A 12,697-nucleotide genomic window follows, 5' to 3' on the forward strand; every position below is an offset into this window, starting at 1 on the left:
TAATAACTAGCAAGCTAGTGGGACTGACAATATCAGTAGTCCTCAAGAAGTTTTGCATCGGTGTGTAGGTGTTGATTATTGCTTGTGTTACTAAGTTCCTGTTGGTTCGATAAACCTTGAGATCACCTGAGAAATATAGCTGCTTGCTACAAACCTAGCACTTGGGGTTGGGGGGGGGGGGCAACACCTTCCTAGTTAAGTGTAAGCAGCCGTCTCCATGGAGGGAGCCAGATCTGGGCACAGACTGAGCATGGTAGCCCACCCTGACTACTGTGTCGTCCGTGCCACCATACCGCGCTCCCCGCCAGTACCTCTGTCCTGCACTACCATCCCCCAACTGTGGCCACAGGTACCGCCGCCACAAGGGAGCCAAATCTGGCGCTAGAGCTCCCCAGACAGTGCGACACGAGTCCTAGACGCCAGATGAGTGCCACGCCTGGACGAGAGTCGGTGGAACTTCCCCCGTCGCCACTTGGGTTTCTCTAGGCGAAGCCCTCCGGTGGCGGTAGAAGGAGGATGAGGAGAGGTGGGAGAGGTGTCGGTAACAGCTAGGCTTTCTCCCAAGCTGCCCACGGGAGGGGCGCCGAAGTCTACTTGGCGTGCCTTTCTTCACTTGCACATCCAACAAATTACCATTTTTAGAACCAATATGCAAACAATCGTCGAGTTTAAATTGATAAAGCCCCAAGAATACCATCAATATAATATATTTTTGTTAGTTTTTGCTCAAGGTCGTGTGATGCGAATAGCCAAACTGTGAATTTCATTGGGCGACGGCATAGTCACCACACTCGACAACATAGACTAAGTTATTTGATCCATTAATCATGTCGTGGGTCCAGATTATAATGGCTTGAATTGCATCTCAATTATATTATGTAAACATAAGATAAACAAGCCACCACGTACGACCACATTGACTAAGTTATCTGATCCGTTAATCGTGTCCTGGGTCCTGATTATAACGGCTCTAATTGCATCTCAATTATATTAATTAATTAAACGAAAGACAACCAAACCACCACTTTTCGACAACATAGACTACAGACTAAATTATCAGATTCTGGACAGGGGATAGACAGGGAGAACCTTATTCTTTCTATAGGAAGCCGTCACGGCCACGTCTTCTTGACCAAGACGGAAACCCTAATCAAACTCAACAAAACACATTAAACCGAAGTAGGAACCTTCTGCTGGCAAGGTCGGGATCCACCACGCCTCCAAGGTCCTATGGCCACCGGACACAAGGTAGACCCGTGGGAGGCAAATGAAACCTAGTCGCTTGTTCACTTGATTGCGAGACGAAGGGGTGATTGGGTGACGATGATTTGAGGATGAATTATGGGACGGAGATCAATAGAGTACACAACACAGATATCAGTCCTTTTATGTGTCTTTGCCTATACAAATCGGTACTACCATGTTCCGTTAAAACAAAATCAGTACTAGCATGTAGTCCGAAGCATACATATTTATATCACTTTTTTTGTTAATCTAAGTTGTTGATTAGAATAATGTGTTGGTTTGATTGCCTTTTGATTTAATATAATAGAACCTATATTAATAAGTAGTTCGCAATGATTATATTTTTCTTTTGCGTTTGGGATTATAATTGTTATAAAAGGGGTTTGCAATGCATTTGTATTTCCTTTTTTACACAAAAATGCATTTGTATTTCTGTACGTTCTCAATTCATGAAAGAGTGGAACTTCATTTATCGTTGCACCGGAACACCCATAAACATGCCAAAAAAACGTATGTCCTCGTACCCCAGCAAGACATTAACAAGTCGTTCAAAATTGACCATCCAGCAACATATAACAAAGCGCTGACAGAGTTACTGAGATGACCTCTAACGATAGAAAATAAACAAGTTCATTCTTCTCCGACTCATTTGGAAATAAATCACTTAGTTGTTCACCTACAGATTCTGGATAATCAGAGTAGCAAGAGCCCAACGATGCCTCAAGCTAAGCACTTCTTACGGCGAATGATGTAGACCATCATCTTCAGCGTCTCTTCATTCCGCATCAGCTTAAAGAGGCAGAGGTCATCCACCTGTAGGCGGTTGTCGCGTGCAAAAGACGTCCATCCTTTAACGATCATCGGGCGGTTATTCCCTAGTCGCAGCTCCGTGTGCCACCTCCTACTGCCCCCCTCCCGTTCAAGCACCAAACTTATGACATTCTTCTTTGCGTGATGCCTAGTAAAGTACTGTTTTTCAAGATACCTTGACACATACTGCTTGCTGAAGGTCTGTTAATGTGCATAGACGGCGAGGATGTTAGTGACACAGATGCAGATATATAAAATCATACTTTTGAACTTACTAGGTAGGGGCCGCTGGAGTTGCTACTGTTGCTGGATTTGCATAGACGGACACTAGTATTGTTCATGACGATGACACAGATGGGCAGAGACTCTGAGCCAATAGCATGAACTTTCTCCAATACTTTCTTCTTCTGCGCATCCGTCAGACGAGGTCTATCTGGTGCCACAAAGAGAGGCTCAGAAGCTCCCTCGGAATCGTCAGAATCTCCAGCATTTTCATGACCAGAAGGTGAGATCTCTTCACCTGACCAGGATTACAAAATAATCAGACAGTAAGTATGTCAATTGAAATTTGACACATGAATTTTTGACATGCTGCCATACCATCGGTAGCTGGTTCCTCATTAACATTGGCTGTCAAGACCATCTTTGCACTTCTCCTTCCGTGGTTTGAGCCAACGTCACTTCTTCCACCAGGGGAACTTTCAACACTTGCTTTGTGAAGTAAATGGACTATCACTATGAATGTCCTATGCTTGTCATTTGTCATCGGTTGAAAGAGACAGATATCACCCTCCCTAACATGATTATCAACGGCAAACAAACGCCAATAGAGGCTGCGCCGGCCTGGATTATGCACGCCAGATGGCCTGATATGCAATCTGCACTTCCAAGCCTTGTTCTTATTAGGCAGCTGGAGTTTTATACTTGTACTTTCACATGGAAAGTATTTGAGTGCATAATCCTTGGGTATTGCCTAATTGAAAAAGAGACAGAATGTAATTATGACAGCTGAAGCACTAAGGAGTCAGGAAGTTAACACTGTCACAAAGGCTAAATTGTTCTGATACATATGGCTTCAACTAATAATGTTGATTTAAGCATTTTGTTGCAAACAAATGCTTCACACGTTTGAGTTATAAGCAAGACACTGACTTCCCAAAACAAATATCAAGACAATAAAATGTACATAGCTGCAGACAATGAGCAATTCAGTTATTATTGTTTAACAAAACACTGAGACTGCAGCTTTTCATTTTATTAACACAAATCAGCAAATTGCTCCTAACTGTCCCAACCTGACGAAACACTGAGACCGGGGTCAGCAGCTCCACCTTGTTCACACCAGGCCGCAACGCTGAAGAGGCCAGTCGGTCCGGCTCAATAATCGACCTTAACTCCACCACTGACATCAACGGACAGGCAGACTCCGACGAAGAGTAGAACATGGGCCATGTGCCCATATCCTGTTGGAGTTGTGTCGAATATAGTGTACAAGGTAGGTTACAATTGGACTTGTAGTTGTACTGTGTTTAGATTGGTTATGGAGTCGTGTCCTAGTAGGACACTTGTATCCTAGGCCTCTCATACATAGCGGGGCTACACACACGATGTAACTTATGCCAACATAATAGCACCGGAGCGCAGGGGAAGCCGGCGGCATATGCTGGCGTCCAGGGCGACCGGGTGCGGTATTGTGACGGTGTCACGGGGAGGAGCGCCCGTAGTCAAGCCCCGGGGATGTAGCCATATCGGTGAACCTCGTTAACAAATCTCGGTGTCGTGCTCGTGTCATTGCTTGGTCCTCGGATGATCGACGGAGTGCCTCGGATTTATTCTAACAAGTGGTATCATGAGCTAGGTTGTCTGGAGGATGTAAATCGTTGATTTAGAGGAAGGATTGAGTTGAGATGCAGCCGACTGCGGCGTGGTTATCTGCGAGATCGGAAAAAGGATATCAGAGCGAGATACGTGTGCAAGCAGCAGACGTGACGTGCGGCGGTTGATCGGTGGATTGATCGGGCGAGCGTACAGCGGTGAACGCTAAGCCAGCGGCGGCGGCGGCGAATTTCCATGGACGCGTGGGCGTGGCCCCAGGCAGGAGGCCCATAGGCGTGCAGGAAGCCGCGAGTTGAGCAGCTAGGGGGCATGCGGGAGGTCCGTCCAGGAGCACCATGGATTTCGTGACACGTTGATGCTACAAGGCATGTTGAGATCTGTTTTCAGAAGAAAAAAAAAGAGGGACCGAGTCCCTAGAGGAGCCGGTAGACGTGCAACATCAAGGTAACCTACAGATTTAGATCGGCAAAAGAAAATATCCATCGTTTGTGTATTGACACAAAGGGCAGTACTAGCACGGGGACTTGAGTGCCAGGGAGCTACACACGTGAAGACCAGAAGGTTGTTTTTGGTTGGAATTTGCTAGTAGTACATATTTGTTTGTGTACTTGGGCATCACGTGAGAGGGAAGCTCGGATAATTTTTCGCAGTGTCAATCGTACGAAGAATCATGATGTCATCGGGCACCAGGTTTGAGGTGGAGAAGTTCAACAGAACTGAAAACCTTGGGTTATGGCAAACATGGGTGAAAAATTGTTGGCGCGACAGGTATGCTTGAAGGTGTTGCGGGGTGTCAAGCCAGTTAAGATGGACGATGATGGCTGTGAAGAGTTGTAGATGGTTGCAGTCAGGAAAGTTCGGCTCAGGTGAGACGCATAGGGCAGTTGGCCTGGACAGTCTGACGGATCGACGCAAGTCGGTTGGTACAGAAGACGGTGATGGAATCGGCGACGACGACATAGGTGCGTGATGCTGATGGTGACCAACTTCTGGGCGTGGAAACACGTGGCGCAGGCTGAGGGCTTGTGTGGCTTTGACAAGACTATGATGCAGGATTGATTTGTGTATACACGGAGCTTGAAGTCGATGGGGCGTGGGGGTGGACTGATCATCTACCATGGAGTCATGTTAAAGGTGGAGCTGGAGTCTGGAGGACTTCACTTGGAGCTGGATTGAGGGGCTACGGCGTAAGTCGACAGAGAGTCGAAGCCTATTCAGCGGGTAAAGTGAGTGACATGCAGTTCAGACCGGAGCCCAATGGTCTGATGGAAGCGTGAAACTCGTCATCGGTCGGTGATGATCGGTGGTACTCTGCAGTGGGGGTTAAGTGGTGTGGGTTCGCGGCCCTTGAGACTCGACCGGGACAGCGGAGGCTCGACGCGGTAATAGCGGCGAGGCGTGCGGTTAGCACGCGTACATGGAAACGGGCCAGGGCTCTGGTGGTCATACATGCTGTGAGACAACTGCGAATTTGACTCGGGGTGACTACAAGCAACGGTGAAAATCCTTAGTTTCAGACAAGCGGTTAAGAAAGGAGCAGTGATGTTGAGTTCAGGTGACTCTTATGTGTGACATTCAATATGTGAGTTGTTCACTTTCACACAGATCAGTGATTAGTATGTGATGGCGTTGGACGTATACTCTGGAAGTTGGGAGCACAAACTAGAGTAGCAAGGAACTTAAGTTTGCTCGAGTGTTGACTGTGATCAAGAAAAGAAGGGACTACAAGTTACAGGTGGAGTCATATGGAGTCTGTGGAGTAGCAGCGGTACTCATGGGATAAGCTCTAGTCCAATGTACATGAAAGTTTGATGCATGAACAAATCCAGGGTGGTGGAGTATATTCGCCAAGGTGGAGTTTGTTGGAGTTGTGTCGAATATAGTGTAAAAGGTAGGTTACAGTTGGACTTGTAGTTGTACTGTGTTTAGATTGGTTATGGAGTCGTGTCCTAGTAGGACACTTGTAGCCTAGGCCTCTCATACATAGCGGGGCTACACACACGATGTAACTTATGCCAACATAATAGCACCGGAATGCAGGGAAAGCCAGCGGCATGTGCGGGCGTCCAGGGCGACCGGGTGCGGTATTGTGACGGTGTCACGAGGAGGAGCGCCCGTAGTCAAGCCCGGGGATGTAGCCATATCGGTGAACCTCGTTAACAAATCTCGGTGTCGTGCTCGTGTGATTGCTTGGTCCTCAGATAATCGACGGAATGCCTCGGATTTATTCTAACATATCCGACGAATAATAAAAAAAGTAGGGTCCGACCATTTTGCTATGTAAAATTATTTGAATAATTACTGAAAATTTAGTGTCCACTTTTTATATGGTGACCCTAGTTAGATGTTCTCCACCCCTATTCCTGTCGGGGACACGTCCGGACGTGTACGCCAAAATTTAGTGATGTCCGTATTGGTGAACCGCGTTCGAGTTGTTCTCGAGGGGGAGTGGGGGTGATGGAAATGCAAAGAGGAAGAAAATTACAAGGTGCAGGAAACATAATACGGATGGTGAAACTAACGTACCAGATTACCACGACCCGATTCTACGTTGCTCTTTTTCATCTGAGCAACGAGCACCGGGATTTCAGGTCGAATTTTCCCTAGAAGTGCTTGTATCTTTTTCTCCTGTGCTAGTGTAAGATCACATTTTCCTGCTAAGACATAATCCTTCGATGGCATCCGAGGATCATGTAACTGCACAGACTCATAAGCAGATGGATTCTCTTCTGCAGTAAAAACAATTCTAAAGAGAACAAAGGGTAAGTGGGTAACTGATTTGACTTCAGAACAAACTTGACCTGAAAAATCCTTAGAAGTATAAGATACTGCAGGCGTATTGGCTGCTTTATAATAATGAGATGAGCCTTCCTTTGGGCGCCTATCTGAATCTGATCCTTCGCCTGCTTGCGACTGAGTTGTGCCATCAGTGCACGCTTTGTTCAGGATATGAACTCTTACTACGAATTTTCTCTGCTCAACATTTGTCATTGGCTGGAAGAGGCTTTGTCACGTGGAATTTTTGATCACACACCGTTACTCGTGGACTCTGGTGAGGCCACCCATCTGGGTAACAAAAACTCTTTCTCCTTTGAGCTGGCTTGGTTTGAGTGAGAAGGTTTCTTTGATCTCATAGCCAGAGAATGGGCTAAGGATGCAGGAGGGAAGACTGCGCTTCAGCGCTGGCAGAATAAGATTAGACATTTGCGAAGTTTTCTGCGTGGGTGGGCTAAGCATCTTAGCGGGATTTATAAGGTCGAAAAGGAAAGGCTCCTTTCCCTTATTCAGTCCCTAGATGTAAAAGCAGAAACCACGGTGCTGCCGGCCGCGGAGCTTCATGCCAAGCTTGACGCGGAGATGAGGCTGAAAGAACTTCTTCGAGAAGAGGAATTGAAGTGGGCGTCGTGGGCCAAGGTCCGGCGAGTAGTCCAGGGGGATGCAAACACCCAATTCTTTCATATGATTGCTAATGGTAAACATAGAAAGAAGAGGATCTTTCAGCTTGAGCAAGATGAAGGAGCAATCTTAGGACAGGAAAACCTAAAGTTGTATATTACAGAGTATTACAAGCAGTTATTTGGTCCTCCAGAGGATAACTATGTGTCTCTGGATGAGTCCCGGGTTGAGGATGTTCCTCAACTCACTGAGGTGGAGAATGATATTCTTGCGGCTCCTTTTTCTGAGAAAGAGGTTTTTGAGGCCATTTCGCAAATGAAAAATAACAAGGCGCCGGGACCCGATGGTTTTCCTGCCGAGTTTTATAAGAAGTGCTGGCATATTATTAAAGGGGATCTGTTGCCTATGTTCAATGATCTCTTTTCTGGGCAGCTTCAGCTTTTTCAGCTGAATTTTGGAATGATAACCCTTCTTCCTAAGAAAACAGAGGCTGTGAGAATTGAGCAATTCAGGCCCATCTGTCTTCTTAATGTAAGTTTCAAAATCTTTACCAAGGTCGGGACTAATAGGCTCACACAGATTGCGCATGCTGTGGTGCAGCCTACCCAATCTGCTTTCATGCCGGAGAGGAACATCCTTGAAGGGGTTGTGGTCCTTCATGAAACGCTCCATGAGATCCACACGAAAAAGTTGGATGGGGTTGTTTTCAAAGTGGATTTCGAGAAAGCGTACGACAAGGTCAAATGGCCCTTCCTGCAACAGGCTTTACGCATGAAGGGTTTTGATGAAGCTTGGCGGCGCCAGGTAGAATCCTTCACGCAAAAAGGGAGTGTTGGAATTAAAGTGAATGACGATATAGGTTATTATTTCCAGACACACAAAGGTCTGAGGCAAGGTGATCCAATGTCCCCTGTTTTGTTCAATATTGTGGTTGACATGTTGGCAATTCTCATAGGTAGGGCAAAGGAGACCGGCCAGGTGGGTGGCTTGGTGCCCCACCTAGTCGATGGGGGTATATCCATTTTACAGTACGCTGATGATACAATTATCTTCATGGAGCATGACTTGGCAAATGCGAGAAATATGAAGCTGCTGCTATGCTTATTCGAACAATTGTCAGGATTAAAAATTAACTTTCATAAAAGCGAGTTGTTCTGCTTTGGTAGAGCCAAGGAGGAACAATAGGCTTATAGGCAATTGTTTGGATGTGAATTAGGGGCCTTACCTTTTACTTACCTTGGTATACCCATTCACCATCGCAAGCTCTCAAACAAAGAGTGGAAATGCATCGAGGATCGGTTTGAGAAGAAACTTAGTTGCTGGAAGGGAAAACTTATGTCTTATGGAGGCCGATTGATCCTTATCAATTAGGTGCTCACGAGTATGCCGATGTTCCTACTATCTTTCTTTGAAGTTCCAGTTGGGGTTAGGAAAAGGCTGGACTTCTACCGATCAAGATTTTTTTGGCAGAGTGATGAACTAAAGAGAAAGTACCGACTAGCCAAGTGGGATGTAATCTGTAGACCAAAGGACCAAGGGGGTCAGGGTATTGAGAATCTTGAGGTCAAGAACAGATGCCTTCTCAGTAAGTGGCTGTATAAGTTATCTGTTGAGACTGACGCAACTTGGGCGCAGATTCTCCGTAACAAGTATCTGCAGTCCAAAACTTTGTCTCAGGTGACAGTGAGGCCAACTGATTCGCCATTTTGGAAGGGTCTTATGAGAGTTAAGACAACCTTCTTTAATAGAACAAAGTTTATTGTCGGTGATGGCGACAATACCCGTTTCTGGGAGGATACTTGGCTTGGTGATACGCCACTGGCCCTCCAGTACCCGTCCCTGTACTGTATTGTTCAACGACGTGAAGCGTTAGTTGCAACGATTATGCAGTCCATTCCCCTTAATATCCAGTTTCGGAGGGTGCTTGTTGGTGATCGATGGGAAGCTTGGCTCCATTTGGTGAGTAGACTGATGGAGGTTCAGTTAGCTCATCAGCCCGATCAGTTGTGTTGGAAAATTACTAGGTCTGGAGAATTTACGGTCAAGTCGATGTACATCGACGTCATTAACTCCAGTGTCATTCCTAGTTCCAAATATGTTTGGAAAGTAAAAGTTCCTTTGAAGATCAAAGTGTTTATATGGTTTGTACATAAACAAGTCATTTTAACAAAGGACAACTTGGTTAAGCGTAATTGGACAGGATCTACTAGGTGTAGTTTCTGTGATCGGGACGAGACCATTAAGCACCTCTTCTTTGAGTGCCCGCTGGCAAGAGTTTTGTGGCGCACCGTGCAAATTGCCTTTAACATCACTCCTCCGAATTCGGTGGGTACGTTATTTGGAACGTGGCTTGACGGGATTGAGCCCGACACAGCTAGACATATTCGTGTAGGAGTATGTGCGTTGTTATGGGCAATTTGGAACTGCAGAAATGATTTGATTTTTAACAGAACAACAACTATTCATCTTTTGCAGGTTTTATTCCGAGCTACGGCGCTGCTCCGTATGGCGCTGCTCCGTATGTGGTCCTTACTCACTCCGATGGAGGCCAGGGAGCGTTTGGTTACTGGATCTGTCCGGTGGGAGATGGTAGCGCGGGATATCTTCAACCGGTTTGGATGGCGGCCATGTAATAGGATAGGCGATTAGTTTACCTATCTTTGTTTTGCCAGCCGGTTGTGGCTCTATGGCCTTTTTTTGCGGCGTTGAGGCTCTTTGTGAGTTCGCCTTTATTTTGTTTTGTTTCCAGACTTTAAGATCTTGTTGAACCTTTTTACTTATTTATTAATGTGGCCGTATGCATCGTTCTGATGCAGAGGCCGGGGAGTCCCCTTTTCAAAAAAAAACTTATCTAATTGAGAAAAGGAACAGAATGTGATGATACTGTTAAGCTTGTTATATCTGACAGCTCAAGTAGTAAAGAGTTAAGAATCTAAAACTGTCACAAAGGCAACGATAGTGTTGATTTAGTTACGCATGTGTTTTTCGTTGCAAACATATCGTTCGGAGTTTTGAGTTAAAACCAAAATACTGACAGACTTAAATAGTATCACAACAAGATAATATGTGTTGATACAGACAGCGAGCCATTTTCATACAAAATGTAGATGATAAAACTTACTTACCAGGGTATGCCGTTCTATGTTTGACTTCTTCATCTGCACAACTAGCACTGTAAATTTAGGTTTAATTTTTTCTATAAGCGCATCTATTTTCACCTTCTGTGCTTTTGTAAGATAGCATTGCATTGATACGACATAGTTATTCGAAAGCATTCGTAGATTAGCTGACTCCACAGAATTGTCTGCAGATAGACTGTCTTCTGCTGTAAAATTGTTTCAACAGTAAGAAAGCATGTGCTGCAGGGTAACTGACTAATCTGAGAAGATACTTAACCTGACAATTCCTCAGAAGAATAAGATCTTTCCTTCTGGCTTCCATCTGAATCGCATGGATTACTCATCTTGGATACACCCTGTAAAACGAATCATATGTTATATCACGTGGCTTTATTCCAAGGTGTTTGCATAACTAATTTGATACCCTGAACTCATTCAAGATCAGTATGATGCCCTCCTCCAAATGCAAAAGCAGAGCTCATGTCATTTGTGGTCAGTATGATGCCCTAAGACCTTTTGGTGGGATTTGATCATGTGTCCTACTTTAGTTTGTAAGTTTGAACCCATTTTCCTGTAGACCTGGTCAAACTTACGAAACTTTGACATGCAACACACCTAGAACTTGAATTAATATCGAACAGAGAGAGTAATTGAACAATACGCAGTATACTCAAGCATGTATGTTGGGTGTCAAGTGACAGATATGCAACTGGCAATTATATATGTGCTCCCTGGATATATGAAAAGTTGATGCGGCGTCTACATATGCACTGCTATATGATTCCTAATATATTAATTGGGTGTTTGTAAATGTTTTTACTATATTATTCCTAATAAAAGGGCTGTTTAACGGGGAAAAAAAGCATCTACACTATGCATCAGAGCTTGATTTTGACCTCATATATACACATTAAATAGAGGGGAAGAATTTAGAGAACTCGGTTACCTGCTCCACGTTGTGTTCCTCTGCCCATTCCCCCTCTGCTCCCTGCTGTGCCAGAGATGGAACCATGTACATGATGAGAAAACATGCAAATTCGCCGTAGTAATAAAGTCTTTTCATGTGGGAAACTGGGTAAATGATTTGAAAATCATTTAACTAATTGAAAATAACATATAAAGAAGAATGCAACGAAAAGGAGGCAATAAGATCCATGTGTCAAACTAAAGTGGGGTACACGGTCAAAGTGGGAAACAGAACTGTCATGAATATGGCGAGAAAAAGAGCAACTAAACACTACAGAATTGAAGAAGAGAATACGCATGACTAAATTTCAAGCAAAGAGTGAACTATGGCAGAAAAAGCTTACCAAGGTATTGCCACTGTCGCCGCTGGTCCCGTACAAGGTGTTGCCACTGTCGCTGCTGCTGTTGGCTGACGAAACGCAATGAAGACTTCTTTCACTTATTCTTACAAGCTACAATTACGTACTGAGAGCAAGACAAAGAAGCACGTACTGGCATCGTCGTCATACTGATAGTCCCTGCGGCACATGCTCCCGTCGAACACCTTCACGGTGAGCACGTCGTGGCCGTCGTAGCTTAAGACGAGGAAGTGCCCGAGCCGAAGGTCATGAGCCTGGGCGAACTGCTTCCACCCGTGCCCCAAATACATGTGGCCGTCGGCGTCGAACACCACATCCATGTCCCACAAGAGGCGCCGGCGCCCAGCCTCCCGGAGCTTCATTTTTCGTGGCTCATGGCCGTAGAGCATCTTGGCAAATTTGTCTGGCAGCCTCTGCGAGAAAGATTAAGGGCGAAGTGTTGAACCAACCAAACGGATTCATGACAAAAAATTCAAAGCTTAGAAACAGAAAAGAAAGACGAAACAGTAGAGAGAGATTGTGCAACTAGGATGTTTTGTACCAGCTTCTTTAGCGAATTTGAGAGCATGATCGTAAAGAACTCGAAATCCATAGTGCCTTAGAAGCAGCAGAATGTGTCAAGGAAATGGAAGCCCGGTTTGAAGCTGTTTAGTAGAGGAGCAGGAGCGTCAAGGGACTGGAAGGTCAAATACGGGCCAAAAGTATAGTTATTTATCAAGGAAGCGGCACCCTAAGCGTCAATTCCATGCTGACTTCTCATGTTCCCTTGGCATTACTCTGAGAAGTCTCTTCTTATTCCCGAGGTATTAATAAGATTCCCGTGTGGTGGTCAACTGCTTGCTGCCGCATTACTCTGGCACTGGTGGACGGAACGCAAGAGGTAATCATGGTGAACGGAGGCAAAGAAGGGATGAGTTCCAGTACACTATCCGTTACCACGTACGTTCAGGAACGGCAGGAACACTT

At 45.3% G+C, this 12,697-nt stretch overlaps 1 protein-coding gene across 1 annotated transcript; it reads right to left on the reverse strand.

The window, feature by feature from the left end:
• Positions 1-1,965: 1,965 nt before the first annotated feature.
• LOC123075603 (B3 domain-containing protein Os03g0619600-like) lies at positions 1,966-12,323 on the reverse strand. The gene is made up of 9 exons (XM_044498168.1): positions 12,273-12,323; positions 11,861-12,144; positions 11,717-11,762; positions 11,353-11,433; positions 10,684-10,762; positions 10,413-10,612; positions 2,656-3,028; positions 2,331-2,575; positions 1,966-2,256 (listed from the first exon to the last, which is right to left on the reverse strand). Exons 1-9 carry the CDS (start codon positions 12,321-12,323, stop codon positions 1,966-1,968), a joined length of 1,650 nt encoding a protein of 549 aa, XP_044354103.1.
• Positions 12,324-12,697: the final 374 nt, after the last annotated feature.

This window comes from Triticum aestivum, chromosome 3D (assembly GCF_018294505.1).
Source record: "Triticum aestivum cultivar Chinese Spring chromosome 3D, IWGSC CS RefSeq v2.1, whole genome shotgun sequence".
Lineage (NCBI taxonomy): Eukaryota > Viridiplantae > Streptophyta > Magnoliopsida > Poales > Poaceae > Triticum > Triticum aestivum.